This window comes from Medicago truncatula, chromosome 4, assembly GCF_003473485.1.
Source record: "Medicago truncatula cultivar Jemalong A17 chromosome 4, MtrunA17r5.0-ANR, whole genome shotgun sequence".
In the NCBI taxonomy this organism is placed as follows: Eukaryota; Viridiplantae; Streptophyta; class Magnoliopsida; order Fabales; family Fabaceae; genus Medicago; species Medicago truncatula.
Window position 1 is genome coordinate 33,341,973 of NC_053045.1, and position 27,095 is coordinate 33,369,067.

At 31.4% G+C, this 27,095-nt stretch overlaps 3 protein-coding genes across 3 annotated transcripts; all 3 read left to right on the forward strand.

The window, feature by feature from the left end:
* Window positions 1-6,538: 6,538 nt before the first annotated feature.
* On the forward strand, window positions 6,539-14,044 carry LOC25492643 (probable E3 ubiquitin-protein ligase ARI7). The gene is made up of 15 exons (XM_013600818.2): window positions 6,539-6,899; window positions 7,598-7,722; window positions 8,224-8,329; window positions 8,449-8,539; window positions 8,735-8,907; window positions 9,216-9,320; window positions 9,415-9,503; window positions 9,950-10,057; window positions 10,330-10,420; window positions 10,545-10,634; window positions 12,301-12,348; window positions 12,654-12,725; window positions 12,997-13,096; window positions 13,187-13,313; window positions 13,405-14,044. The coding sequence occupies exons 1-15, from the start codon at window positions 6,729-6,731 to the stop codon at window positions 13,661-13,663; spliced, it is 1,755 nt and encodes a 584-aa protein (XP_013456272.1). The 5' UTR covers window positions 6,539-6,728; the 3' UTR covers window positions 13,664-14,044.
* Window positions 14,045-15,345: 1,301 nt separating this feature from the next.
* On the forward strand, window positions 15,346-18,985 carry LOC25492644 (calcium-dependent protein kinase 24). Its single transcript, XM_013600819.3, has 8 exons — window positions 15,346-15,987; window positions 16,784-16,907; window positions 17,001-17,144; window positions 17,262-17,414; window positions 17,525-17,640; window positions 17,726-17,893; window positions 18,420-18,647; window positions 18,725-18,985. Exons 1-8 carry the CDS (start codon window positions 15,433-15,435, stop codon window positions 18,872-18,874), a joined length of 1,638 nt encoding a protein of 545 aa, XP_013456273.1. The 5' UTR covers window positions 15,346-15,432; the 3' UTR covers window positions 18,875-18,985.
* A 4,610-nt stretch (window positions 18,986-23,595) lies between these two features.
* On the forward strand, window positions 23,596-24,810 carry LOC25492645 (non-classical arabinogalactan protein 30). The gene is made up of 2 exons (XM_013600820.1): window positions 23,596-24,328; window positions 24,527-24,810. Exons 1-2 carry the CDS (start codon window positions 23,596-23,598, stop codon window positions 24,808-24,810), a joined length of 1,017 nt encoding a protein of 338 aa, XP_013456274.1.
* Window positions 24,811-27,095: the final 2,285 nt, after the last annotated feature.

Sequence of the window (27,095 nt, forward strand, 5' to 3'; positions counted from 1 at the left end):
TTTTAGCTGATAAGCTAACTGAAGTGTTTGGTAAAAATAGCGGTTCAACTAGCTGATAAATGTAAAATGACATAAAGGATATTCTTAATTCATAATAAAAATTATATCAAGTATTTGTAATTTTGTAAACTAATTTTTCTTTAAAAAAATACTTTAAATTTATTAATTTAATATATCCTATGTATTATAAATTAAATTAAATTTTATTCACTAAAATTTTATCTTATATTTATTATCATTTAAGTGTTTCCACTTTATAAAAAAAAAAAATAACATTTACCTCAAAAACAAAAAAAAAAAGGTAGCACTAATAGAGTAATACTAATAACAGAGAATAAAGAAAATAACACTTACCTCAAAAAAAAAAAAAGTAACACTAATAGAATAATAGTATTTTGTTTCGTAAAAAAAAAATGAAGGTATATATTTTTTCAAAAAAAAAAAAAAAAAGACCAGCTGATATATATACAAAAATTGGAATAAAGGGATAGTAGTCTTTATTACGTAGTTTATTATAAAAAAATATAATTTAAATGAAATAATAAGGGTAAAATTGGAAGAAAAAGTGAGAAGCTATAAGCTATAAACTCAAACGCTACTTGGAATAGCTTCTGAAAAATAGCTTATAAGCTCGTGAAATAAGTTATAAGCTCATGGTGAAAAAGTGTTACCAAACAGAGCTTTTTTTGTCAAACGAGCTTATAAACTATAAGCTAAAAGCTAAAAGCTCTTTTTTGGGGTTAACCAAACATACCCAATATGTCTAATGAGTGTATTGTATGTGTTAGCGAGCAGTAAGATTGCATGGATAAACACTACGGATTTATAAAAAGGCTCTCTCAATTTTTATATATGTAATAAATAAGTATATAAACCGCTCTACAATGTTTTAAATTAAGTGATTTTATTTGAACAGCTAAAAATTGACAATTATTGTTGATGGAGCAAGAATTTAGCAAAGGTTCGGATAGTTGTCCTCGACTGTGATATCATTTGCTTCAAACGATGCTGAGGAACAAACTTTGTCCATCGGTTGTGGGTTCCCAAAGTTCTCGAGCGGAATGTTAAGTATGGTTGTTTTTCAAAGAAAAAAAGTAGATAATAAACTAGTACCGAAAACAAGAGACACCCAAAAAAATATATATAGAAAAATGAGAGACACACACGCCAAAAAGGTTAGTCTCTTCAAAAGAAAGAGGAATAAAGAATTGTTAAGGAGTCGATAGTTATTCTAACTCCAAATGTATTATAGCCTAATTTCTCAAATATATTTAAAAAATAAAATATTAAGTAGTTCTACTAGTATTCATTTCTTTGAATTGGCAAAAGTAACGAAAATTGAAGGTACTGTTGAATTGTGTAGAGAATATTTAGTTAATGTAAGACCTCCAAATGTGTGTGTGATCGTACTCCCTCCGTCTCAGATTATGTCATTTTGTGGAAAAAAATTGTCTCAAATTATTTGTCGTTTTACAGTACTAATGAATCATTAATGTTATTTTTTATATTATATCATTAACTAGTTATTACTCTCTCTTCTTTCAATTATTTCATGTTTCTTCAGTCAATGGTGGAACCACCTAATGCCCAGTGGTTCATGTGCACCTCCTCAATTTTTTGTTCTTACACCAAGTTTCTATCTCTTATCTATCACGAGAGTCTCCTATCACAAACCCCCTAAAAAAAGAGTCAAGATCATCTACATTTATTAGTCTCTCCATTTCTTTCATTTGGAAAGATAAAGACTTAAAGAAGTTTGAAAATAATTAATAGTAGTGGGGCTCACTTGGTAGTAAGACCCATTACATACTTTCTTGTATTTATCTCTCACTAAATGGGATTGTCCATTTATTTTTACCAAATAGAGATGATCTTAACTCCTAAACAACAAACCATGCACCTCATTTGCACCAACTCGCTTCCTTTTATACCAACATAGACCTTTATTTTAAGGTCGGCCCTAGGCATATGTCGGGGGGTGCAATGGCCCAGGGATAATGCCAGTAGGGGGCTAAAAAAAAAATTATGAAGGAGGATGTATATAGAAATATTTGGTTTATGGGGGGGTATATATAGTAAAGTTCACTGAAAAGGCCTCAAATGTTGACATGATGAAGAGTTGGGCTTAAGTCTGTTAATGTTTTTGTCCATTTTGAGGCAATTTTCTATATATACCCCCATGTAGAACAAATATTTCTATATACACCCTCCATATAAATAAATTTGTTTGTTCTTAACAATGTGTCAAAAAAATTATTATCGATGAAATTGGTGATTTTTTTTGGGCCATTTATTCCTAATAATGTATAGGTGACACTTATTATCCAAGAAATTGGGATAATTTTCATAACAAAACAAAAGATATTTTAGTTAAAAATAGACCAACCATAGAATTTAATCTTAATCTTGTCTTTCAAAAGTTCCAAAAAAATAAATTATATCAATATAGTAATGTCAACTTTTTTTAATTGATTGAATTTGATAATGCATGATCATGTGAGACGCATTCATGATCATGAAAATGATGTGAGACGTATTTAGGATCATGTGGCCCACTCAACTTTTTTTGTTTTGTTGTTTTTTGTATCAATAGTTACATTTGACAAACGATGTTTTTGGGTGCCCGCATAGCTGAGATACCAATCATCAAAATTAAAGTGTGTCTTCTCAATTTCAATGAGGTAATTTCTTATCCTAAGAGTGATAAAATTATTGATATAAGTTTTTTTTTTGACAAAAAAATTATTGATATAAGTTATCAAGTGTGCTAAAATTCATAGAAAGTACACTTTTAACAACAGTCTAATATTGATTTTTTATCATCATAATGGACTTGTTAGAAATACTTATGGTATATAAAGAGAGGAATGATGTACTTCTTACATACAAAGGAGTTCTTGCATTTATGATTTCTCTAAAAAGTCTAACACTAATTTTGTATCAAATATTATTGTTGTTATGAGTTTAACATTGAAGAATTTTGTATCTAAAAGTTTAAAATTTAATTACTTACGTGATGATGTACTTTTATTTTTTGGTGCTAAAATTTCACTTTACTTCAAAGGTATTATTGTTCTCTACTTCTACGGTATTTTATCTTGTGTTGGTGTCTATGGAGTATTTGATTTATTTTTAGATGTTGCCTAAAAAATATTTATTTGATAGTGAATAGCGAAAAAGTAACGAAATGAAGAGTTAATAAAATCACAACGATCAACTAAAAAAATTAAGATGTATTATATAAGAAACTATTTATTATATTATTCTTAAGACCTATAAAACTCTAGAAACGGACCTGCATTCTTTTTGTACCAACATAAGCATTGTCTTCTTTTTTTACGTTGACAGCTAGTCATGCAAATGTCTAATTACTTAATTTTATATCATAAATTTGTGTGGTTTAAAACTCCAAATGTTATTTATTTAAATTGGTCAGGTGTTGATAAACTTGGTCCCAAAGACACAAACATAAAATTGATTATTCAATGTGTATATATTTATTTATGTTTATAACTTATAAAATGTATAGGATTTTAATATAGTGCTTGCAAAATACAATTGATTTTAAGATTTCAACTTTTTATTAAAATGTATTGAAATTTCTAATTCTACTACATTCGCCCATAAATATACAAAATTCTCTTTATAAGAAGTTGAATGACTAGACTCTTTCAATATGTTTAAATTTTTTTCCACTACCAATGAGAGTTGAGTTTAGCAAAAATAATTAAACTCTCATGGTGAATCAATATTCAAATTTCAAATATAAAAGGTACTCACATTTGATAATTGATATACAACTCATTTCAAATCCCAATATAATTACCTCTAGTCGAAGCAAATTATGAGACACTAAAAAAAATTGCACCCCTTGAACTATAGCAACACCATTTTATTCCTTAATTTGTTGTCACGTTAATCAATAAATATGAAAATACATAAGTTATTATATTCACTAATATGAAAACAATACTTTATTCCGACGGAACAAACTTTAAGACTAAAAAAATATTCATATAATTGATAAAATAATTTTACAGAAGTTAATTTTTTTTATGACGCCATTCATGTATCTTCTTTGTACTTTCATGCCCATGAAAATAGAACCATCTAAATCATTAATGTCTTTCTCCTAAAAAGAGAAATAAAAAATCTTAATGTCGTTAATTTAGCAGCTAGATTGCCTTTTGATGATGCCATTAAACCAGTCTAATTCGGTGAGGTAATGTTAAAATTGCTATGCGACAAATGTTTCCATCTTCAGATATAATAATTGTTTTAAGGGATCTTTAGATATAATAATCTATTTAAAAAAAATAGATTTAATAATTTATGAATTTAGTTTGTATGCATATAAATGTAGAAAATGTTTTTTTAATAAAAAATATTAGTGTCTTGTGAATCATGGAATCGTAGGAAAAAAGATCATAATGATCAATAACAAAGCAAACATGTGACTCATGAGAAAAGTACTCACGAAAATTCAGAGATTGAATGGTTGAATGAGTGTTTTTATATATAGAGATTAGTTAGAGTAATTATTTCTAACCAAACTTTTCAAACATTCTAACTAACTATAGTGTACTCTAACTAACTATAATGTAATAGTCATCCTCAAACTTAAAATTGAAAATTTATCGATTTGAGTTTGGAATACAATAAAAAAAATGAATTAACAAACATAACAGATAAAATCTAAGCCAAACAAGGCTCTCAGACACACTAACCATAGTGATGTAACTAAGAAAATAGAGGGTATACTAAGTAAAACACTTATGCAACACAAGCCCAATCTTCAGGAGGCCCAATGTGAAATCCAGATCCTTGAGTAGTCTAGGCTCAATTGAGAACATGTCGAGAATGCGAGATACGCTATCTTCTGCTTCTCCTTCCTGATCTCTAACATCTTCAACTTTTCAGAAGCTTTTTTGCAAAACACACTTTTTCAAGACAGCTTATTGAAAATGCAAGTGAACCATACCGGCTTGTCCAAAATGCGCTTGTCAAAACTTGATTTTGCAACTCAGAAAAAGAAGATGCTAGACAAGCAAACAAGTCTCATATAAGATGTGAGATTCAGAATATAAGTAAAGCGCGTCCAAAATATGAACTAAAATCCGTTCTTCAAAAACATATTTCTGCAAAGAAAGCAAAAACACGATTATGCTCGTTTTCTCCCTTTTCTAGCCATACTTTCTTGATTGCGATTGAATTTGAAAAAGGAAGAAGAAAGAATATTCTGAACTGGAAAAGTATCACAGGAAGGTGTATGATGAGCACATCGGAGAACCGTTTCTTCCCTCTGTATCATGGTATCCACCATAATCGATAACAAAGCTTGTGAAAACGAAGAACAGGATTGAAAGGAAAATTAGTGTTGAAATCATGATCGAAATCGACGATAGATTCGTCATGTAACTAAAATGTTGAAGCTTGTTATTGATGGTGAATACAACTTGTTTAGTAATATAATTTGCTTAGTGTGTGTGTATATATATATATATATATTTTATCCCAAACCTATGAAGCACAAAGATATAATTCGTGTCCGGGTACAATACGTTACAAGTATGCGAATACATAATTTTTTTTTAAAAATTTAGAATACGATACGAGTAAGATACATTGATAAAAATTTTATACTAAAATTTATATACATGTAAAATGCTTGGAAAAATATATTAATAAAAGAATTCAAAACAAATTTTGTTTAATGTTGATTGATTGAATCTCATCATCTCTCTGGTTACTTTCATCCATAAAAAAAAAAACACAATTTTTAATTGGTTAATCGAAAAACATAACTTTTTTTTCCTTCATATTTTTCCTGGATACGTATTTGTAAAATATGTTATAATTATTTGTGTGTATTATCGAATATCTATGTTATAAATTAAAATAATTATTTTCGGCACTCCTTGAATATGTGCACGCGAGTATCCATAAAGTATCGTTGTTCGATAAGTATCTGATACGAGTATATCTCTATATTTGGATTATCTAAACTTCATAGCTGCAAACTATGTTTCACATGAGATATAAAATATATTTTCTTTACAATTTTAGTCAAAAGAAATTTTTTATTTATAGTTATTTTATATTTTTAACTAAAAAACTCATATTTTAATTGAATAAATGCAATATGGTTTGATCATATTTTTTGACTGAAAAGTAGTAATATTTAAGTCTAAAAACATATATTCCAAAAAAAAAAAATCTAAAATTATATAATAATTTTTCTTTACGACTTTAGTCAAAAAAAAATTATAATTGTCTTCATACATACATTTAGTCATTACAATATATTTTGTCTATATTATGTTTTGACTAAAAAGTAAAAACTGATAATTTTATCCTAAAAAAAACATAAATAAAATCTTATTCATAATTATGTTTGTCTTTTTTTTTTAGGTGTACTAATTATCTTTGTCTTGATACACACATTTGTCTGAATCTGACCAATAATAATTACATTTGGTATCCATTTATGACCAAAATTTACTTCTAAATATTTTTTCTTACAACTTTGGTCCTTATCTTCCAATTTTCAACTTCTATTCCTTTCTTCTTTCCTTTTACGTACCATCATCACATTTTTATTTTATACTTTTTTTTTTTTAATCAATAAAGCAAAGCAACACTTTTTTTTCTTCTTCTCTCTTTAAATTCCCCAATTTCTCAAGCCCTAGATTCTCGATTTGGGATCCGAATTTGTTCTTTCTTCTTCAATGGACTCCGAAGATGATATGCACGATGCTCACGATATGGAGTCCCTTGAAGATGACGATTTCTACAGTGGTGATACGGAAGAAGGTGCGATGGATTATTATAGTGATTATGATGATGATGCTGGTGATTACTTTGATGATGCTGATAAGATTGAGTCTCGTCGACCTGAGGTATCAATTTCTCTTTTTCATTCTCAATTTTTGATTTTTTTGATTTTATTATTTTTTTAAATTTTTTATGCAAAAAAAAAATTGATTTTTATAATGTTGTTTATGTGAATTCAGTTATCTGTAACATAGTTTATGTAATGTTTTTTTTTTTTTTTTTTTTTGTTTGATTAGGTGTTTGATTTGAGACCACATTTTCCGAACATGTTTTCTGAAACCAAACAAAACCCTGTTTTTTTAAATGTTGATTATGTGAATTTGGTTTCTTGAAATTACTTGGGTGTTACAGAATTTATGAAATGTTTGGTTTTTTAGTTTGTTGTTTTTGATCATGTGTTTGATTTGAGACTACATTTTCTGAAACCAAACAAAAGCTTGTTTTTTTTTTTTTGTTTACCTTAAAAAGATTGATTTAGTGATTAGTGGTGGTTGGATGAGGTTAATTGCAGTAATTGTTGGTTTGCTATAATGAGATAAGATGTTGGTTTTAATTAATGGTTAGATTCTGTTTTTTTAGGTGGTGGTTAGATTCTGTTTTTATTGTTGTTGTTTGTTGTTATGTATATGAAAATAACTGTGTTTGTTTTTTTGTTGGTTTTGAATGGATTTGACTTGAGTTTTAGAATGTCAAGTTGATACATTTGTTGTTATGCAATCATATACCGATTTCCGTGTAACTGATTAGTCTGGTTGGATTTCAGCAAAATTTTACCATATTGAAGGAATCTGATATCCGAGTAAGACAGGAAGATGACATTGATAGAGTTGCAGCTGTTCTTTCTGTATCAAGAGTTGCTGCAAGCATACTACTTCGTCACCACAATTGGTAAATTCAATTTCGTAAACCTGCTTTAAATATATTTTTTGTCGTGAAAATGATTATGTTTTGTAAAGGAATATCGTTTTGAATTTTATTCATTTTTAATCTCGATGTGTAAAATAAAGTGTTTTAGTCCATAAGAAACCTGTGTTTTTAGTCCTCATAAAGGACTAAAGTCTAAAAACACATTATTTTTATTGATTGCGTGAAATAAAAATTAATATGATTCAAATAAGGACTAGTTTGAAAACATATCTTGCTATCAGTTATCAAAAACATTGTGAAGTCTTTTAAACCTTATTGGTTGATATTTATTTCATTTTTCTGTTTCTGTATGGCTCTTGTTAACCTTTTTTGGTGTTGTAATTAGTGTTTTAACTTTCAAAACATTCACTGAATCGCTTCATATGCATGATGCATTCACTGCTCATTGTATACTTTGTAAGAGATGAATAGCTGCAGCTTATTGTATTACTCGTTTGATGTGAGAGATGATTTGTGTTGCAGGAGTGTCAGTAAAGTGCATGATGCATGGTTTGCAGATGAAGAGCGAGTCAGAAAAGCGGTTGGCTTGTTGGAGAAGCCAGTTGTCCAGCATCCTAATACCAGCGAGGTGAGATATGGATGGCTGGGTTTTACAACTGTTTGATAATGTTGCTACTGGATTTTTTTTCTCCTGCTGCGGGAGCTATATCTCTATATAATTTTTGTCTTTGTTTCTTCTGTGGCCAGCTTACATGTGGCATCTGTTTTGAAAACTATCCTCGCTCTGGGATTGGAATGGCTTCTTGTGGTCATCCATACTGTTTCTCATGCTGGGAAGGTATGTCTTGTATTTCATTCCCGTCTTCTTTTGTTAACTTAGATCAAATTTTGGTATTAAGCTGAATATATGGCCTTCCTATTATTTTGGGTGATATGTTTCATATGCTATATTTATGGTTTAGTTGGTGTCCTTTCCTTCAGTTTTTTTCTTTGTTCTTTCAAATGACATTTTTTGTCCTTTTCGGCATGCTAGGATATATCAGTACATCCATCAACGATGGTCCTGGATGTTTGATGTTGAGATGTCCTGAACCCACTTGTGGGGCTGCTATTGGTCAAGATATGATTGATTTATTAGCATGTAATGAAGATAAAGAAAAGTATGCCCGTTACCTTCGTAGATCTTATATCGAAGACAATAAAAAGGTATACGATTATGCATTAAATATTTAGTATGAATTATGACCTGCCAATTCAAATCCATGTAGACTATATGTTCTCCGTAATTCATTTTCATTATGCGATCATATTTCTTTACATATTGAATCAATCGTTTGACATATTCATTATGTCCTGGCTAAAGCTAAACTAGTAAACTGGAATATAAATTCCTAAGTTATGTGATTAATAACCTTCACTACTTTTCTCAATCAAGATCAATAACAAGTCACAGCTCTATGATTGTTGTAATAACCTCATTTTTTTTGACTTCTTTTGTTTTTGTTTTTGTCTAGTCAAAGTGGTGTCCTGCCCCTGGTTGTGAATATGCGGTTACTTTTGATGCTGGAGGTGGAAATTATGATGTCTCTTGCCTCTGTTCGTATAGCTTTTGTTGGAATGTAAGTTGTGCTGGAATTGTTTCCAATTATTACGGCATTGAATTTTAGAATCTTCTTGTTTGTTCTCCTGACTAATGTGACTGTGAATCTACAGTGCACTGAGGAGGCTCATCGTCCAGTGGACTGTGGAACTGTGGTAAAGTGGATTATGAAAAACAGTGCAGAGTCCGAAAACATGAACTGGTACAGATTTCTAAGGGTTTTGCGCATGCAAATTTCTTTTAGTAGAAAGATAAGAGTAGTGTGGAATTGTCACAAATTAAAGATATCTAATGTTTAAAATGGATACTTTAAATGGAGAGTATTTTAAGGGTGAAAACTATCCATATTTTCATGCTTAAATTGAAGTGAACCTTGGTTAAAGGGGTGTGAGTCCTGACGTAATTCATACAAATTTTAGAAATGAAATGGAGAAAAGTGATGCCTAGCCCTTTATGTTTGGACTTCCTTTATAAATTCACCAGACAAATTAATAATCCATGGACTATATTAGGATTCTACATTTGCTTGGTCTCCTTCATAATTCTTGAGTTTCTCTGCATTTCTGTAGGCAGTCATGAATAAATTGCTGCTTTTTGGATAGTTGAGATTTGAGAACCTGAGCTGACTGTTAATTTAATTACTTGCAGGATACTTGCTAACTCAAAACCATGTCCCAAGTGCAAGCGACCAATCGAAAAAAATCAAGGATGCATGCACATCACGTGCACTCCACCCTGTAAATTTGAATTTTGCTGGTATGAGTTTTGTTTTCTTTTTTGCCGCAAATGTTTTTTTTAATCAAATTATATTGCATTCTATGTTACTTGGACAAGGATACAAGATGTGTATGCACGAACATGTGATAGTAATGTATATATAACATAGAAAAGGAGTAAAATATCGATATTGTTATGAAAACAATTATATAATCCTTTGAGCAATATTTTTTTTGGGGTACATTAACATATATTACCCTGTTTTCAAACTGATTGAGCTCATACAAATTTGATACATTTTATCTACATAGGTTATGCCTTGGTGCATGGTCAGACCATGGTGAAAGAACTGGTGGTTTTTATGCTTGCAATCGTTATGAAGCAGCTAAGCAAGAGGGAGTGGTAAGAGACACATACTGAACAAACTTTTCTTGATTCTGGTTTCTGGCTACAATTAGCTCACTGTTCTGTTCACATCTATTTGGATAATGATATGTTCCTTTGAACTAAATTTTGTTTCATGTAGTATGATGATACTGAAAGAAGAAGAGAAATGGCGAAGAATTCATTGGAGAGATACACCCATTATTATGAGCGGTGGGCCAGCAACCAATCTGTATGTATCACTTTATACTTGTTCAGTAGTCATGTCTTAGGGATTTGTCTTCTGCTATAATTTCTGAATTCTTTCATCAATAATTTATAGTTGCTAGGATTTCTAATATTCTGATAGCAAAATGGCTGATTTTAAGTTTATTATTTCGTTGCATGGTATTTTGAGTCACAGTCTTCTTGCTTCTGTATTTCTTGTTCATTGGAGATAAAATTTAACCGAAAACCGTTGATGCACTTTCACCTAACAACTTATGCTTTTATGAAAGTAATGATGAACGAATTCCAACAACACTCCTCCTTCAAGATATTTCTTATTTGATAAATCTGAAGTGCTCTTTGGTGCAGAGTTCTTTTTCAATTCACATATAGACTATTTAGTTGTATACTTCCCCTAATGGTCTCTGGCCTGTAGTTTTCTTTGGTCTCTCATAAAGGTCCAGGGTTCAAGTTTTGGCAAGGAGAAAAATACTAACATAATAATTAACATACTAACATTTGCCATTAAAAGTCTTATCTCGGCAGCAAAATTTTATGTTTGTGAAATGAAATTTTCTTTTGAACTTGAGTGGTGCTTTTCTATCACAAATTACATTGAAAGCATTCTTTTGTTTCAACCTCCCTATGTGGATTATATGGTTAACATCTCAGTGAGCAAGTCCAGAACCAAGACTAAAAGATAAGGTACCCCAAGTCTCTTGGGGCACACCTCTAGTTATAGAAAAATCTTCCAAATTTTCTAGCTGTTTCTCGTTGTAAATATCTTTACTTGGTTGAATATACCTAATCTAAACTCCCTTTTTTTTAAAGCCTTTCATAACACCTTTCTTAGCACTCCATAATTATTTTTCCTTTCACATCAATTATATACATGTATAGGTCTTTTGTAGCTCCCTGATATCTTCCCGTCAATCTTTGTAGTAAGTAGCATTCATGATCGATCTCCCCACGTGAAACTAAATTGATTTTATGCGATGTGAATATCTTGGACTTTGAATAACAACTGAGTTTAATACTTATTCAATATATGTTTATCATGTGGTACCTTATATTATCTAATTCTAATTACCGTGCTATCTAAATCTCAGAATATTTGGTAGTATGAATAATTTTGATTCTCCAATTTAGCATTAAGTTTAGCTCAATAAAATCAATATTCTATAAATAATTATTATCAAATTTAAATATTAAAAATATTACAAATAATTGGATATCTGTTCTGTGTCATCCTGTGGTATAAAGTTTGATTCTCGTTGCTCTCATTCTTATAATAAGAAGTTGAATTTGTCAAGGACCAACTCCCTTAGAGGAATGTTGAAGCTGTTCCCTCAGAGGAATGTTGAAGCTGTTGGGTGAGTTGGTCCTTGACTATGTTGAATGCTTGACTAATAAGGAACGTTTTGATATGCTTCATATTTTTGTTACTTTGAATATGCAAACTTGCATGGAATGGAAGGCTAACCGGTTAGTTAATAGTGATTTCTTTCTCGATTGAGGTTGATTTTTCCTAGATTCTATATTTTAAACTCTATTTTGTGTTACTATTCTGGAAATGCATTTAATCTAGCATCTATCTGATTATCTTGAGTATTCTGTTTTAAGAATGTTTCATATGTGCTTATATTAGTTATTCATATAACACGTGCAATATATTTTTTCTTGTCTCACAGTCAAGGCAGAAAGCTCTTGCAGATCTAGAACAGATGCAGAATGTTCATGTAAGTTGCATGTACTCAGCTATCTCTCTCTCGGCCTTTTAATTTTGTATTGTAGCTATTAACTTTTGACAACTGAGATAACATTTTTTACACTTGTAATATCTATTTTTCAAGCATGTTGTGTCTTTACAAAAGAACATGTTTCGTCTTGTTCAGGAATATGCCATTTCTAATATAGTAGCTTCTTTCCCTTGCTAGTTAGATTTTTTTTCGTTGCTTTTTGCTTGTCTTGCATAATCTATCGTGTTGATGCTTCTAGGGATAATATAATTGCCAGTTAATCCTCATCTTTCTCTTTCTGGCAGATTGAGAAGCTTAGTGACACGCAGTGCCAACCTGAGTCACAGCTTAAGTTCATTACGGAGGCCTGGCTGCAGGTAAATGATTTGTTCAGTTTGCGTTTTAATGGATTAAGTTTTGACGTTTTTTTTGGCCATAAGAGTAGAACAGTTCTTCTCCCCCGGAGGGACAGTTTCTAATGCTGCTGTTATTCATTGAACTATTTCCTGAAGCTGATAATTTCACGAGATTTTATCATTTTTATGATCTTTATGTTGGTTTTCTTTGTCACAGACAGAAACCACTATTTCTTAAGTTCATTTCAAGGTGAAATAGAAGGCTTTCTAAACATTTTTTTTCTTCTTCCAGATAGTTGAGTGTAGGAGAGTGCTGAAATGGACGTATGCATATGGTTACTATTTACCTGAGCATGAGGGTGCAAAAAAACAGTTCTTTGAGTATTTGCAAGGTTTGAATTTTCAACTCACGATTAATTATAAACGTGTTGTGTTTTTGGCAGTTTCCCCATGATTAATACTCAAATATATTTTGTTTTCAGGTGAAGCAGAATCTGGTCTAGAGAGACTTCATCAATGTGCTGAAAAAGAACTACAGCAATTCCTCACTGCTGAAGGCCAATCTAAAGAATTCAACGACTTCCGTACAAAATTAGCTGGACTAACTAGGTATATATTTCTTCTAAATTTTTAAATATCTTTTGCTCTTGTTTTGTTCATATATTCTTAATTTTGATTTCCTGGTATATTTTTTTCGCAGTGTGACTAAAAACTACTTTGAGAATTTAGTGAGGGCTTTAGAGAATGGTCTATCCGATGTAGATGCTAATGGGGCTTCCTTCAGCAAAGCAACAAGCTCAAAAAATGCTGCAGGGAGCAGTAAGGGGAGAGCTGGGAGAGGAAAGGGAGCTTTGCGAACAAACAGAACTTCTGATGATACTCACTGGAGCTGTGAACATTGTACCTCTGTGAATGTCAAATCTGCCACCACATGCCAGATTTGCAATCAACGTCGATGAAAATGTGGGTTCTCCGTTAGAAACACTTGTTACGGTGCGTGGCCACTGCACCAAAGGCTGAGATTGGGTTCTTCTCATTATATGCTGGCTCCAATATGTGAAGACAATGAAGGGAATGACATAAAATTGCATAAAAATTACCCTCCTTGCACTCAGCTGAATTTGTTGTTTATTTTCTGTTACAGGCTGTTGTAACTGAATGTTGTAACATAATAGATGCTGGAGATGAACACAAATGTGCTTGTTGTGCCCTTGTTCTTTTTCTTTTTATTTTTCTTTTTATTTTATAAGAAACCTAGATATATTAGTGTATATAAATAACCTTATGGTTGGGTTACATTTTTAAAAGTCATGATAAGGAACAAAATGAATTATATACCATATCATTTGGGATTTTTAATACCTTTTGTCAAATGTCAATTATCTTGTTGATGTCTTCACAGTATGGTGTGTGACTGTGTCTGAACTAGTTAACATGTGACCTAAGAATCAACAAATAATTTTTTTTTTTTGACTTAAAGAAATTGAAATTAACAAGTGCTTAAAAGATACGTTAGCATTTTCAATAAGTTGGTATAGATTATGAAAATAATTTCTGAACTTACATTGAAATATTGTAACTACATTCAATTTTTTTATTATGGAAATAGTTTATACATTCAAATGTTTTTGATAAAATGTATATATTTGTTTTTATTGAAGTTGTTTTATACATAATTATGTATCCATTAGTATTATTCAATAAGTGTTTAATTATTACTTTTCCTTTACCTCCACCAAAATCTTCTTCCTTTGGTAGTTTTTACGTGTTGCCATACATTTAGTAGATTCTAAACCAAAAGAAAATCCAATAAACTACTCCAAATTCTGAACGTATCATTTCAAATAAACAAGATGTAGTTTCAATTGAACAAGTCTTGCCATGACTTTCCAAATTATTTTACCTTTTTCTTTTTCATTTCAAATATCGAAGTGGCGAGAATCAGCTACCTTAAGTGTGAAGACGTGGTGAATTTTGAGTTTGAACTTACACCCCTACATATCAAATGTCCTTGCAACTACCAACTGAAATGTACTTACGAGAAATTATACATTTTTTAATTAGCCAAAGACTAATTGAAACAAACTATAAAACATAAGTATATGTCTTGATGTTGAAAATTAAATAATTAAGTATGTTGTCTTGTTTATAGAGTAGAAAATTTTAAAAAAAATAATATAGATTCATTTATAGATAACTTACTTGACATGCATGAGAAACAATATGTGAATGCATTTAATGTTTTAAAACATAGTAGTTATAAATATTTTGTATGAAAATTGATTAGTATATATTTGTTGGATAAAACATGAACATGTAATAAAAGTGAGACCTAACTCCTAAGAAAATGGCGGGACCAACTATGATTTTGCATGTTCCAGCACAACACGCTAATCTTAACCAAATATAGCATTCAACCTTTTAATTCTCATTCTGTCCCTTTCCACTTTTTTTTTTAGATTAGTTAGTTTATTCCCAATCTCCCTAACACCTTCTTTGTTCTTCTTCCCATGGAGATTGGGTAACTCACCAATATCATCATCATAATCATAACAATAATCATCATTGAACTCAAATTCACATTGCATTAATTACATTGCATTGGATTATATACGCAATAACACATTGGTATATAATCCAATTCAATTAAATTGAGATACTTCTAAGATACGTATCTGAGAAGTATTTTAATATCTGTGTTTAAACCAAGACCGGTGCGTATTCATCCATGGGAAGTTGTGTATCAACGCAAGGTAAACATGGCGGGCGAAAGAAATCAAAGGATCATCATATCAACACCAAACACAAAATAAATGATCAAAACCATGAGCCTAACACACCAACAACGCGTAGATCAAGTGTGACAGGGCGTAGATCAAGCGTGACATCACGTCAACTTAACGTGGTAACGAATCCAAGTCCAGGAAACATATTTGATAAATATGAATTAGGAAAAGAGCTTGGGAGAGGTGAATTTGGTGTGACACACCGTTGCGTGGAACTTAAAACGGGTGAGGCGTTTGCGTGTAAGAAGATAGCGAAGACAAAGCTGAGGACCGAGATTGATATTCAAGATGTGAGGAGAGAGGTTCAGATTATGAGGCATTTGCCTGAACATCCTAATATTGTGGCATTTAGAGAAGCTTATGAAGATAGAGATGCTGTTTATCTTGTTATGGAATTGTGTGAAGGTGGTGAACTTTTTGATAGGATTGTTGCTAAAGGTCATTATACAGAAAGAGCTGCTGCTAATGTTGCCAAAACCATTCTTGAAGTTTGCAAGGTAATAAACTAATAATCTACCTAATTTATTTATTTATTTTTGATTCAATTTTTATCTTTGTTTTGGAATTTTAATGTTGCTAGGGATTTCCGTAAGATGTTATATGTGGCTGATGCGACGTTAATTGCACTTGTATTGTAGTTGCGAAAATATTTAAAATTTGATGTCACGTACGACGTCGAATTGTTGTCATGAACATATTTCGAAGAGGTTGTGACATGGTTAATATCATGTAATTTGTTCAATGAAGTGGATGTTCATCCCTAAAATAACACCTAATTCAAAATATATTGAAATATCAAAATGTATACAAATGTCATTGCTTTGGTAAAAAATGACATTATTTTAGGATTTGTTAGGAGTAAACTTGGGACAAAAGGAAGTCACTCTTCCTTGCATTGTTGTTTTAAGAATGGTTTTAAACCATAGTCGAAAATGTGTTGGAATTTAGGGATCAAGGACAAAAGTGGCTAATATGATGTTACTTGTAGTCGAAGAAACATACATTTTTTTTTTATGTCACGGCAAAATTGCCAACATTTTTAAAAAAAATTGATGATTGTGATCACTTTCATATTTAAAATAACCAGTTAACCTTTCACAAAGAGCAGAGAATAGTTGAATTGGTGAATATGTGAAGTCCATAATTCCTTAAAGTTTACTAATGCAGGTTTTAATTTTTCTTTGTTTCTTAGGTTGATCCATTTCAGTTTTTTCCTCTTTGAGTCGAACAATAAATCATAATCTTCTATCTTATTCTTTTGTTTTAACTTATTTTCTTTTGTATATTTTTCAGGTGTGCCATGAACATGGTGTGATACATAGGGACTTAAAACCTGAAAATTTCTTATTTGCAGATGGAAGTGAAGCAGCTTCACTTAAGGCAATTGATTTTGGCCTTTCCACTTTCTATGTAAATGGTAAAGCAATTTTCTGATTACTAGCATTGTTGGACTCCATTTTTCGCTGTAAAATTAGAACGAATCACAAACATTACGACGTGGTGGTCACAGGTGATAGATTCAATGAAATCGTTGGAAGTCCATATTACATGGCTCCTGAGGTTTTAAGACGTAACTATGGACCGGAGATCGATATCTGGAGCACAGGAGTTATTCTTTATATTTTGCTCTGTGGAGTTCCACCTTTCTGGGCAGGTTCGTCCCTTTTGATATTTTATCTTGTATAGATATATGTATGTGTACGCGCACGTGTTGAGAAAAATTCATGTAAATGTTCCTTTTTCATAAAGTTTGTGTGTTTTTTGAGTACAGAAACTGAAGAAGCCATTGCACAAGCGATTATCCGGGGTAATGTAGATTTCACAAGAGATCCTTGGCCTAAAGTTTCAGAGGAAGCAAAATACCTTGTGAAGCGCATGCTTGATCCAAATCCATTCTCAAGAATCACAGTTCAAGAAGTTCTTGGTATGTATGGTGCTCCTCCATAATTCAGAAAATAAATACTTGATAAATTAAATTTCATTGACATGATGAAAAATTTCTGCTAATAATTAAATGTTTTCTTCTGTGTGAAGATCATTCTTGGATACAAAATAGGGAGCATGGTAAAAATGTTTCTCTTGGAGACCAAGTGAGGTCGAGGATCAAACAATTCTCCTTGATGAACAGATTCAAAAAGAAAGTCCTTAGAGTAAGTTTCATCGAATCAGTTTTCATATGCAAGTCAGGGATTGGTATGTTTTTACACTTCTGAATTAATTTGGTTCTCTCTTTAGGTGGTGGCTGATAACTTGCCAGATGAACAAATCGACGGGTTTAGGAAAATGTTTGATATGATGGACAAAGACAAAAATGGACACTTAACATTTGAAGAGCTCAAAGATGGCTTTGCAGAGATCGGAAACGTTATTCCTGATCCCGATCTTCAAATGTTAATGGATGCTGTAAGTTCCTTACTATAAACAACTGTTATAAATTATACTAACAATAAAGGCATGCAAATATACGATGATAAAAGAACACTATCTTTGATTTGATTGTGAAAATTTAACTTTCTTGAAGAGAGGCATCACCTAGTTGCTTTATTGGCCTCAAATAAGATTGTCTCTTGCGGTATCGTAGTGTATTTTGTATTAAAAATATGATAGCAAACTCTTGCACCGACATTTTTGATTGAAAGTGTGTCTGGCGTCTGACATGACACCAACACATGTGACTACAGACAATTAATTTATTTCCTCAAATTATTATTAGTGTTGGCGTGTCAGTGCTTCATAGATTGCAACAGTTAATCACTAACCGAATACAACCCAAAATCCTTCATAGGAAAGTTTTGGCTGATTTCCGTCATTATCCAAAAGAATTTTTTTCAAGATTCATATTGCTTTAACAAATTATATGAACTTTTTCTATCTAGAGCATTGTTACTATAATGAAAAAATGAACTTGGTTGTTAATTGATGACAACAGGCAGATTTTGATGGAAATGGCACCTTGAATTGTGAAGAGTTCATCACAATGAGTGTTCACATGAGAAGGCTTGGAAATGATGAGCATCTCACAGAAGCATTCAATTTCTTTGACAAGAATAAGAGTGGATATGTTGAGTTTGATGAGTTGAAAGATGCCTTATCAGATAATGGTTCGACCGATGACCAAGTGATCAGAGACATTCTCAACGATGTCGACTTGGATAAGGTAAGATATATGTTAGAAGTCGGTTATAAATCGTTATATTAGTTAGAAATCGGTTATAATGTTTTGTTTTGTTATAGGATGGTCGAGTAAGTTTTGAGGAATTTAAGGCAATGATGAAGACAGGAGGAGATTGGAAAATGGCATCAAGACAATATTCAAAAGCATTTCTAAATGCATTAAGCTTCAGAATGTTTAAAGACAAATCTACGGGAGTAGCAACTAACTAAACTAAATTAACTGAATTTCTATAAAGCAGATTACTGTACCACTAATTATTCAGCAGCATGCAAATAAATATGTTGCAATATTTTGAGTTGTGTCCAGTTTGAAAGTGTAAATGGAAAAATAGGCCTCATCTGAAGAAAGTGTGAGGATCTCTTGTCATATAGTGTGCTCATGTTAACTTTAATTATTTATTCATTTTATTTTATTAATTAATTGTTGTGACTGTGAAAATCATTTGAATGATTGAGATATTGAAATTAATTGGTCTTGATATGTGTAGAACCTTAGTCCTTTACATACTTCACCTATTCTATATTTTGTTCAACTCAATTCACTTCGATTAACTTATTATAAATCAAGCAATCGAACGGACAGTTTTAATATTTTTCCTCCTAGAATTGGTGTCGTTTTATATTTTTTTTTCACTTAGATTAGGAAAACTTATAATTAAAGGTTACATGTTAAAGAAACTAAATATATAAAAGAATTGGTTAAATTTCATTTTTGGTCCCTTAACTATTTAGGTAATATCGCTTTGGTCCCTTAATTAAAATTCGATTTATTTTAGTCCCTTAACTTCTCTCTGTTACACATTTTGGTCCTTTCTGTTAGTTTTAATTCAAAAACGTTAGGTTTTCTTCATCTTCTTCTCCTCTTTTTCATCTTCATATCATCTCCATCAACCTTCAACAACAAGAATCCTAAAAAAGTTCCAGAAGAAAATGAAGAAAATCTAACGTTTTTGAATTAAAACTAACGGAAATGACCAAAATGTGTAACAGAGAGAAGTTAATGGACCAAAATAAATCGAATTTTAATTAAAGGACCAAAACGATACTACCTAAATAGTTAAGCAACCATCGATACAATCAAGTCAAAAGAATTTGAATGTATAGTTTATATTTACTTCCTTAACACGCGCTCTATGATCCTTAAATATATAAAAGATTGTCTTATTACAAAATTATTTTTATTAACCATCGGTTATTAAACATTAAATGTCCAGTGAGTATAATGATTTGAATCAGGATGTAATTGCATACATTATGGGAAACATGTGCAAATATACACTCAACAAAAAGGGTAAATTCATTTTGTTTTGGTTGTAACTTCAAGTAATAAATGTTCAAGTTATTTCCGTGAGTTTAGTTCATTTGATAAGAAATAATACATAATTTATGTAGGGGTTGAGGATCGAACGCCGGACACCTTAGTTATTAAATGATTGTCAATTGTGTGTTAATTTTCCTAATCGTTAGATTATTTGACAAAAAAAATATTGAGTTTAAAAGTAAAGTTGTTGACACGTAGTTTTAAGGTTTCAAGTGATAAAAGTTTCAGGTCAAGATCCTCTCCATTTATAACTTTTTCTATTTGTTGCAATTTGGAGAGATAGACACATAGAAAATAATGATGGTGGGATCCACTTAGTGATAGGACCCACCACTTATTTTTTTTGTGTCTATCTCTCTCCAAATTACAACAAATGGAAAAAGTTATAAATGGAGAGGATTTTTTTTTTTTATCATTTATATATTTCCTTCTAGGAAATTGCTAGAAGAAACATAAGCAAACATAGAAAAAGAAGTCTTGGAAAAGTCGTATTTTAGAACCCGTGCAAGAGGTGATCCTCTTCCATCTGTCCAATAAATTTATTATATTGGAATGTCATAGATATTGCCAATTCGGATACAAGAATTGTGTTAAAAAAATTATTTTTGTCACATAAACCGTTGTTAGTTTTTATTGCGGAGCCGATGATTTCTTTTGAGCTCGTTCCTTCTTGGTATTGGAAAAGTATTAGGGTGTCGAAATATTGTATAAATGATAGAGAATCATTGATGCCGAATCTTTGGGCACTTTGGGGCAATGTCGAAGCGCTTCCGGCGGAGTTGCAAATATACTTCTTTCGTGACAGAAATGGTTTGCCTAAGTACATATTTCTTTAGTCTGTTGTTGTTTGCTCTCGCATTTTTCTGTTTGTTTTTTCTTTGAGGGTTTTGGCCTAGTCTCCCTTCTTTTTGTATATATTTTTCCCTTTTTTTAATAAAATTTTAGAGTTTGGCGGCATAGGGCGGAAGTTTCCCGAGGTGCCAACCTAGTTGGAATGTCGGTGTTTCCTCCTGATGTATGTCCTTACTCCTTGCGTAGCAAAAAAAAAAAGGAAACTGCAACAAAATTTTATTCATTCTTAAGTTAGGGAAATTTTTTATATTTTCGTTGTCCAATAAATTGTTTCAATCATTGTTAGGCAGCATCCAACACTAAAAGTTCACTCATTAACCAACTACCCAGATTTCCTAGATGAATGATGTAGATTTTTTAATGGTACCGGTTAATATGTGTTTCGAGACACTCTCTAAGTATTCTAATTTAAAAAATTATCCACTAAAAAAATAATTGTTTCAATTTCTAATACTTTAAAAATACAATAATTCTCATAAAATTTTACTATTTAAAGATCTTAAAGAGTGCTCCGTTTTTCAGAAAAATGATTAAAAACATTCAATAATTTCAGAAAAATTACTCTAAATTTAAAATTTCCTATTTACCAACATCAATTCTTTTACCTCAAAAAAAAAAAAAAAAAACATCAATTCTTTCTTTTTTGACCGAATCCACATTTATTCAAAAAAGTGTAAAAAGTTTCGGTAAAAAAGAAAATTAATTGCTAAAAATACGTATAACCATAATGATTCTATTTTTTTCAAATATATTCTTTTTTTAGGAGGAGATATAAATTTCTATTTCTTCTCAAAAGAAAACTTTTTCTATTTTAGATTTGCCGTAAATCAGGACACACCACCCTGCATCATATTTTTATACTCGAATCATATAAGAACAATCTCGTTCTCACACACAATTGAAAATCATAAAATTTTAAAATACTTATATTTCCATTTAACAATAATAACAAAAAAGCGTATGTGATTCTATTAAGAATCATAAAAAAAAAGGGTTGCATGATAACACTTACAACTATAAAGAATCTTTTTTTAGGAAAGCTTTAAAGAATCATTAGGTTTCTAAACAAAAAAATATAAAAATTCAAATTTTTAGTTATCAAGTTTTCACATTATTTCCCTAAAAAAAAATAAGTTTTTGCATTATTGCAATTTTGATCGTACCTAATATTTTACCCTATAAATGGTGACTTTTGGACCAAAAAGTTGCAATTTATGATCACAGAACGACATTTTTTGTATTTTCTCTTGAGTTTCGAAATTGAGGCAAAATATCATAAATTTTTGGGTTGAAATTCTAGATTAGGACTAACATTATACTTTATCCGACCCACAATGAGTGATTTAGTTAGTTGTTTAAGTGTCAATGTACATTTTTAACCTTTAATATATTTAATTATTTATTAGTAAAAATTACAAAATTTTGATATTTAAAAAATATTCATCTGAATAATTTGAACAATATCTTTTTTTTTTTGAAAGAAGGATCAATATCTTATATACTAACATTTGTCTTTATATATTAACAAAAATTATAGTCAAAGTATATTATACGAATAATGCACATAGTTAAATCGAGTCACTCGTTATGGGATAGAGCGAGTAGTAAAGTGTAAACCCAAGGAACCAAGAATCCAGATTAAAAAATAGAAGGACAACGATCTTGGTTTAGAAAAAAAAATATTTTATCTATCGACACTTTTGATAAATAATATTTAATTGTTATAATTTTTTAAATATAGAAAATAACTAATAAAAAACAGTTCATTGTCTCGTAAGTCTCCGTTCAACTGAAAAAAAATGTCGAAATTGTTAAACCGGACTTCATGACCTGGGTTGGAACCCCAATACCTCCACTTTGTGTGTGATAGTTTACGATGGATTTGCTATTCCGTCTATCTATCAACAAACAAAAACAATTCGTTTACATATAATCAATAACAATTCATTTATTTATTATTCAAGGGCCTTGTTATATGGTGCAAAGAATCATTTGTTGAATTCAACGAATGACTTTATTTTTTGCGACTAATTAATAATGAATAAAAATAAAGTTGTGTTATTTGAACAACCATTTGATAGACAACTTTGGGGACAACCATAATTTTATAAAGGAAAAGATGTATTGGTATAAAAACCAAAACAATAGAAAGAGAAAGTAAAAACATAATGTGAATATAAGATAAAATTGTCACAAAAGTTGTTAAAAAGTGATTATACAACTATCATTTCTCTTTAAATTTTACCCTCATTCTATTTCTATATTACCACACTACTAATGAATAATTTTGCACTGCGTAGCAAGCAATGCTCTTTTCTTTTTGGAATGTCGTGAATCAATATTAATAATAATGTTAATATTTTGATTAAAACCGGATGCACGGCCTCTTTCAAGCGTCCCATTTTTTTGGTATTAGTCTCCCACATTTCAAATTTTAATTTCCCTACATTTATGCATTTCCTTTGCCAAATTGCTACTGATATCTTGCACTAAACCGCATAAATAAATAAATAAACAATTTTATTTTCCTCTAAAATATAATTACAACTCAATCAATGTGGGCATTAACTAAAAAGAAGAAATTAAAAAACAACATTTATTTTACTAAAATTAGTTTACTACCACATGAATAAATTTAGGAATGATTATGGGCATTAGCTCCTATAAATAAATAAACCTTTATACTCACTCTCACATCACCAACATCACTTTCTCTCCTCTCCCTCTCTTACAAGGTTGTTTTCTTTTACATAGAAAAATGATCAAAGCTCTAGCATTTTTCCTGCTCTTACTCCAACTAACCTCTTTCAGTGCATTCGCTGAAGACCCTGTTGATGCATTGAATGACATATTCGGTTTACTTGACCCTTTCAATGCATTTTCTAAAGAGTCTGAAACTCTTCACAAACCATCACATGCTCATTCCCTTCACCACGAATCTCTCGCACCTTCCCCTCACCATCACCTTCACTCACCATCACATTCTCACATCCCTCATCACCAATCACCTGCTCCCTCACGTCACCACCATCATCACTCGCCATCACCCGCTCCCTCACGTCACCACCAATCCCCTCCTCCTTCCTCCCACCACAAACCACATGCTCCCTCCCCCCACCAACACTCACCATCTCCCGCTCCCTCCCCTCACCACCAATCTCTCGCTCCTTCTCCTCACCACCACCATCACTCGCCATCACCCTCTCCTTCCCCTCACCACCACAATCGCTCACCATCACCTTCTTCGTCCCCTCGCCACCAATCTCCTGCTCCATCCCCTCACCACCAATCTCCCGCTCCCTCCCCTCGCCACCAATCTACCATTGTACCTGCAAAATCCCCAAACCATCACAACCCTCCCACTCACTCACCATCGCCATTGAGTCCCACTCCCGTTCCTAGAAGCGTCATGGTTATTCGAGGTGTTGTTTATGTCAAATCTTGCAAGTATAGTGGTCTTGACACCCTCAAGGAAGCTAAACCGCTTCTTGGTTTGTTTCTAGGCTTTATACTTAAACAACATTAATTTATGTATATGTAGTTTTATGTTTTTGTCTTTTATATTTTACTTAGTATTTATTTTTTTTAAATTATATACATTATTTATTTTTTAAATAGTACATACATTATTTGTTTATGCTTTTTCATTGGTATGTCAAACTTATGCATCTTTTGTTTTGAAATTGAAGGTGCTGTTGTGAAGCTCCAATGCAACAACACCAAGTACAAGTTGGATGAGACCGATAAAGACGGCCACTTTTCTCTTGTAGGTCCAAAGATCATTACCATTTATACTGCTAAGCAATGCAATGTTGTTCTAGTCAGTGCACCACATGGCCTAAAGCCCTCAAAACTCCATGATGGTATCAGTGGTGCTATTCTTCGACCAAAGAGACGATTTGTATCTAAAGGTGTTCCCTTCATTCTCTTCGCCACTCAGCCACTTGCTTTTGAGCCCAACTGCCCCCGTTAAGAAAATGATGATTTAAAAATTCCGAGTTTATATAGATTATTGCATTTTAGTGTATAGGTTTTGATTTTCGCTTTCATGTTAAAATAAAGTGTCAAGAGCTTAAACTATCAATTTAGAAAAGAAAAAAAGAAAGAGAGCTGGATACATTATGTATGATTGATGGTTCTTGTAATAATTGAGTATTAAAATAAAGATGTTTTTCACCTTTAGTTAATTAGTTTACTGCAATGATATGTTTATCCTTTTTATCATGAAAATTGTCACATTTCTCAACATAATAAGTTTTAAATTTTTGTATCTATGAATAGACACTATCTTGTATAGATATGGGCATCGTACCCTGTAAAATATAGATACAAGTACACGAATACGACATTTCTCTAAAAATTAAGGCACTTGTGCGTCTTAACAACTTCAAAAATACACAATAATTGTTTAATAAATATTCCATTATTATTCCTATTTAATTTAATGTGTAACTTTAGTGCCTTTTTTTTCTTCTTCTTGGTAGTGTAACTTTAGTGCCTTTAATCCTATATCTCTTTTAATCAATTATTCTTTTTTATATAAATAATTTATTTTAACCATTCATACATCCCTTAAATATATTAAAGACACTAAATACCAAAGTCACCCAAGTGAATTTTCCATATATCGCAACCAAGACACTAGTTTAATATTGTCAAATATCACAAACTGCTCTTACAAATTACATACTCAAATAATTTCTCCAAGGATATTTATTTTCATAGAAGATGTATTGACAATGTAAAATAGCTTTTCCACTGGCATCCATCCAATGAGCATCTTGAAGTTTGTTGCATGACATTATATATTGATGGTTTTTACTAAATTATTTTACATTGCAATTGCATTCTTTTTATTAAAACTTGTGAGATGTCTCCTAAAGGTTCAAATAAAAAATCAACACGTCGTCCCCGAGAGCTTAACTCAACTGGTAGGGACATTGCATAATTTATGCAGGGGTCGGAGTTCGAACCTCGGACACCCCACTTCTTCATATTTATATGTGTGAGCTTCAGCCATTAAGCTACTGGACCAAAAAAAAAAAATCAACACGTCTGACCATGCAAAAGCCCCACAGTCAAACTCCAACCCACAACTAATTGCGTTTTAGTTTTTAAAAAAAATACATTTTTATCTCTCTATTTAAAAACTATGAATTTAGTGTCTTTAGTAATTGGAATCCAGAATTAAAGTCACGTGCCCCTTCTTCATATACCCCCACACATTTCCCCCCACCCCACCACCCCCCTAATTAGAATCCTTAATTCTCTAAACTTATGCTTTTCTCCTCTAAAAGAAACCCTAAACTTTTTCATCCCGTTTTCTTTAAACGAAACCCTAAACGTTTTCATCCCGTTTTCATACCCCTTCTACCTGGGTTCTCTAAAGTCCATGATGTACAAAGAGGAGAATCAATGTCACACCTACACTTGAATTGAGGCCTCTTCCAATTTGATGCAGATGAAGAACTGGATCTAGAACCTGACATGCTTTTGCGAAAGGAAAAATGGCGTGAGAAAGGTGATTGCGAAAAATTAATGAGAGAAATTTAGAGAAAGAAATCGTGAAATCCCTCTCTAATTCTGTTATTAAATTTTGCGATCAAAGAATTTGACAGATTTTATATTTTCCGTCATTGATTTCCCTCCCTAATTTTTCTTTTTCTAGTAGTGTGATGACACATGGCTTCTCTCCAATTATTCCATTTTTTTATTTTATTTTTTTAAAATTCAATTTACACACCTTGACACCATTTATTAAAGACACATCATCAAAAATGAATACATCAACAATGAAACACAAGAGGGGCCATTGAACCAAAAGGGGGGAAAAGAGTGGGTGCAAAATCGCACAATTGGCAAAAGATAGGAGACAGAAGTGCAATTAAGCCTTAAGTATATTGCGGGATTAATATGACAAATTAACAAAACATTTTAATGTAAACGACTATTTTGACTAACATTTTCATATAAAGACGAGTATGACAGGAAATAAATACTTATAGGAACTGATCTAACAATAAGTAAATATATTGTGAGATTAATATAACAATATTCACAACGCATTTTAGGTAAATGACTTTGATTAACACAATGTACAATCAAAAATTACCGTGACTCGGGACCAAAATTACTACTTATTCACAAATAATTGAAGGGAATCTTGTGAGTCCTACTTGAAGGTAGCCGTCGCATTGACTGACTATGAAAATTGACTAGAAAAAAGAATGATTAATTAATGATTTGGTCCCTTAAGTT

What these genes read in the sequence shown, in the direction of transcription:
- LOC25492644 (XM_013600819.3), top strand. Translation starts at nt 15,433, where the DNA reads ATGGGAAGTTGTGTATCAACGCAAGGTAAACATGGCGGGCGAAAGAAA. An exon ending in CCATTCTTGAAGTTTGCAAG is followed by an intron (nt 15,988 to 16,783) that starts GTAATAAACTAA and finishes TATATTTTTCAG; the next exon opens with GTGTGCCATGAACATGGTGT. An exon ending in TTCCACTTTCTATGTAAATG is followed by an intron (nt 16,908 to 17,000) that starts GTAAAGCAATTT and finishes TGGTGGTCACAG; the next exon opens with GTGATAGATTCAATGAAATC.
- LOC25492645 (XM_013600820.1), top strand. Translation starts at nt 23,596, where the DNA reads ATGATCAAAGCTCTAGCATTTTTCCTGCTCTTACTCCAACTAACCTCT. An exon ending in GGAAGCTAAACCGCTTCTTG is followed by an intron (nt 24,329 to 24,526) that starts GTTTGTTTCTAG and finishes TTGAAATTGAAG; the next exon opens with GTGCTGTTGTGAAGCTCCAA.
- LOC25492643 (XM_013600818.2), top strand. Translation starts at nt 6,729, where the DNA reads ATGGACTCCGAAGATGATATGCACGATGCTCACGATATGGAGTCCCTT. An exon ending in AGCATCCTAATACCAGCGAG is followed by an intron (nt 8,330 to 8,448) that starts GTGAGATATGGA and finishes TTCTGTGGCCAG; the next exon opens with CTTACATGTGGCATCTGTTT. An exon ending in TGTAAATTTGAATTTTGCTG is followed by an intron (nt 10,058 to 10,329) that starts GTATGAGTTTTG and finishes TTATCTACATAG; the next exon opens with GTTATGCCTTGGTGCATGGT.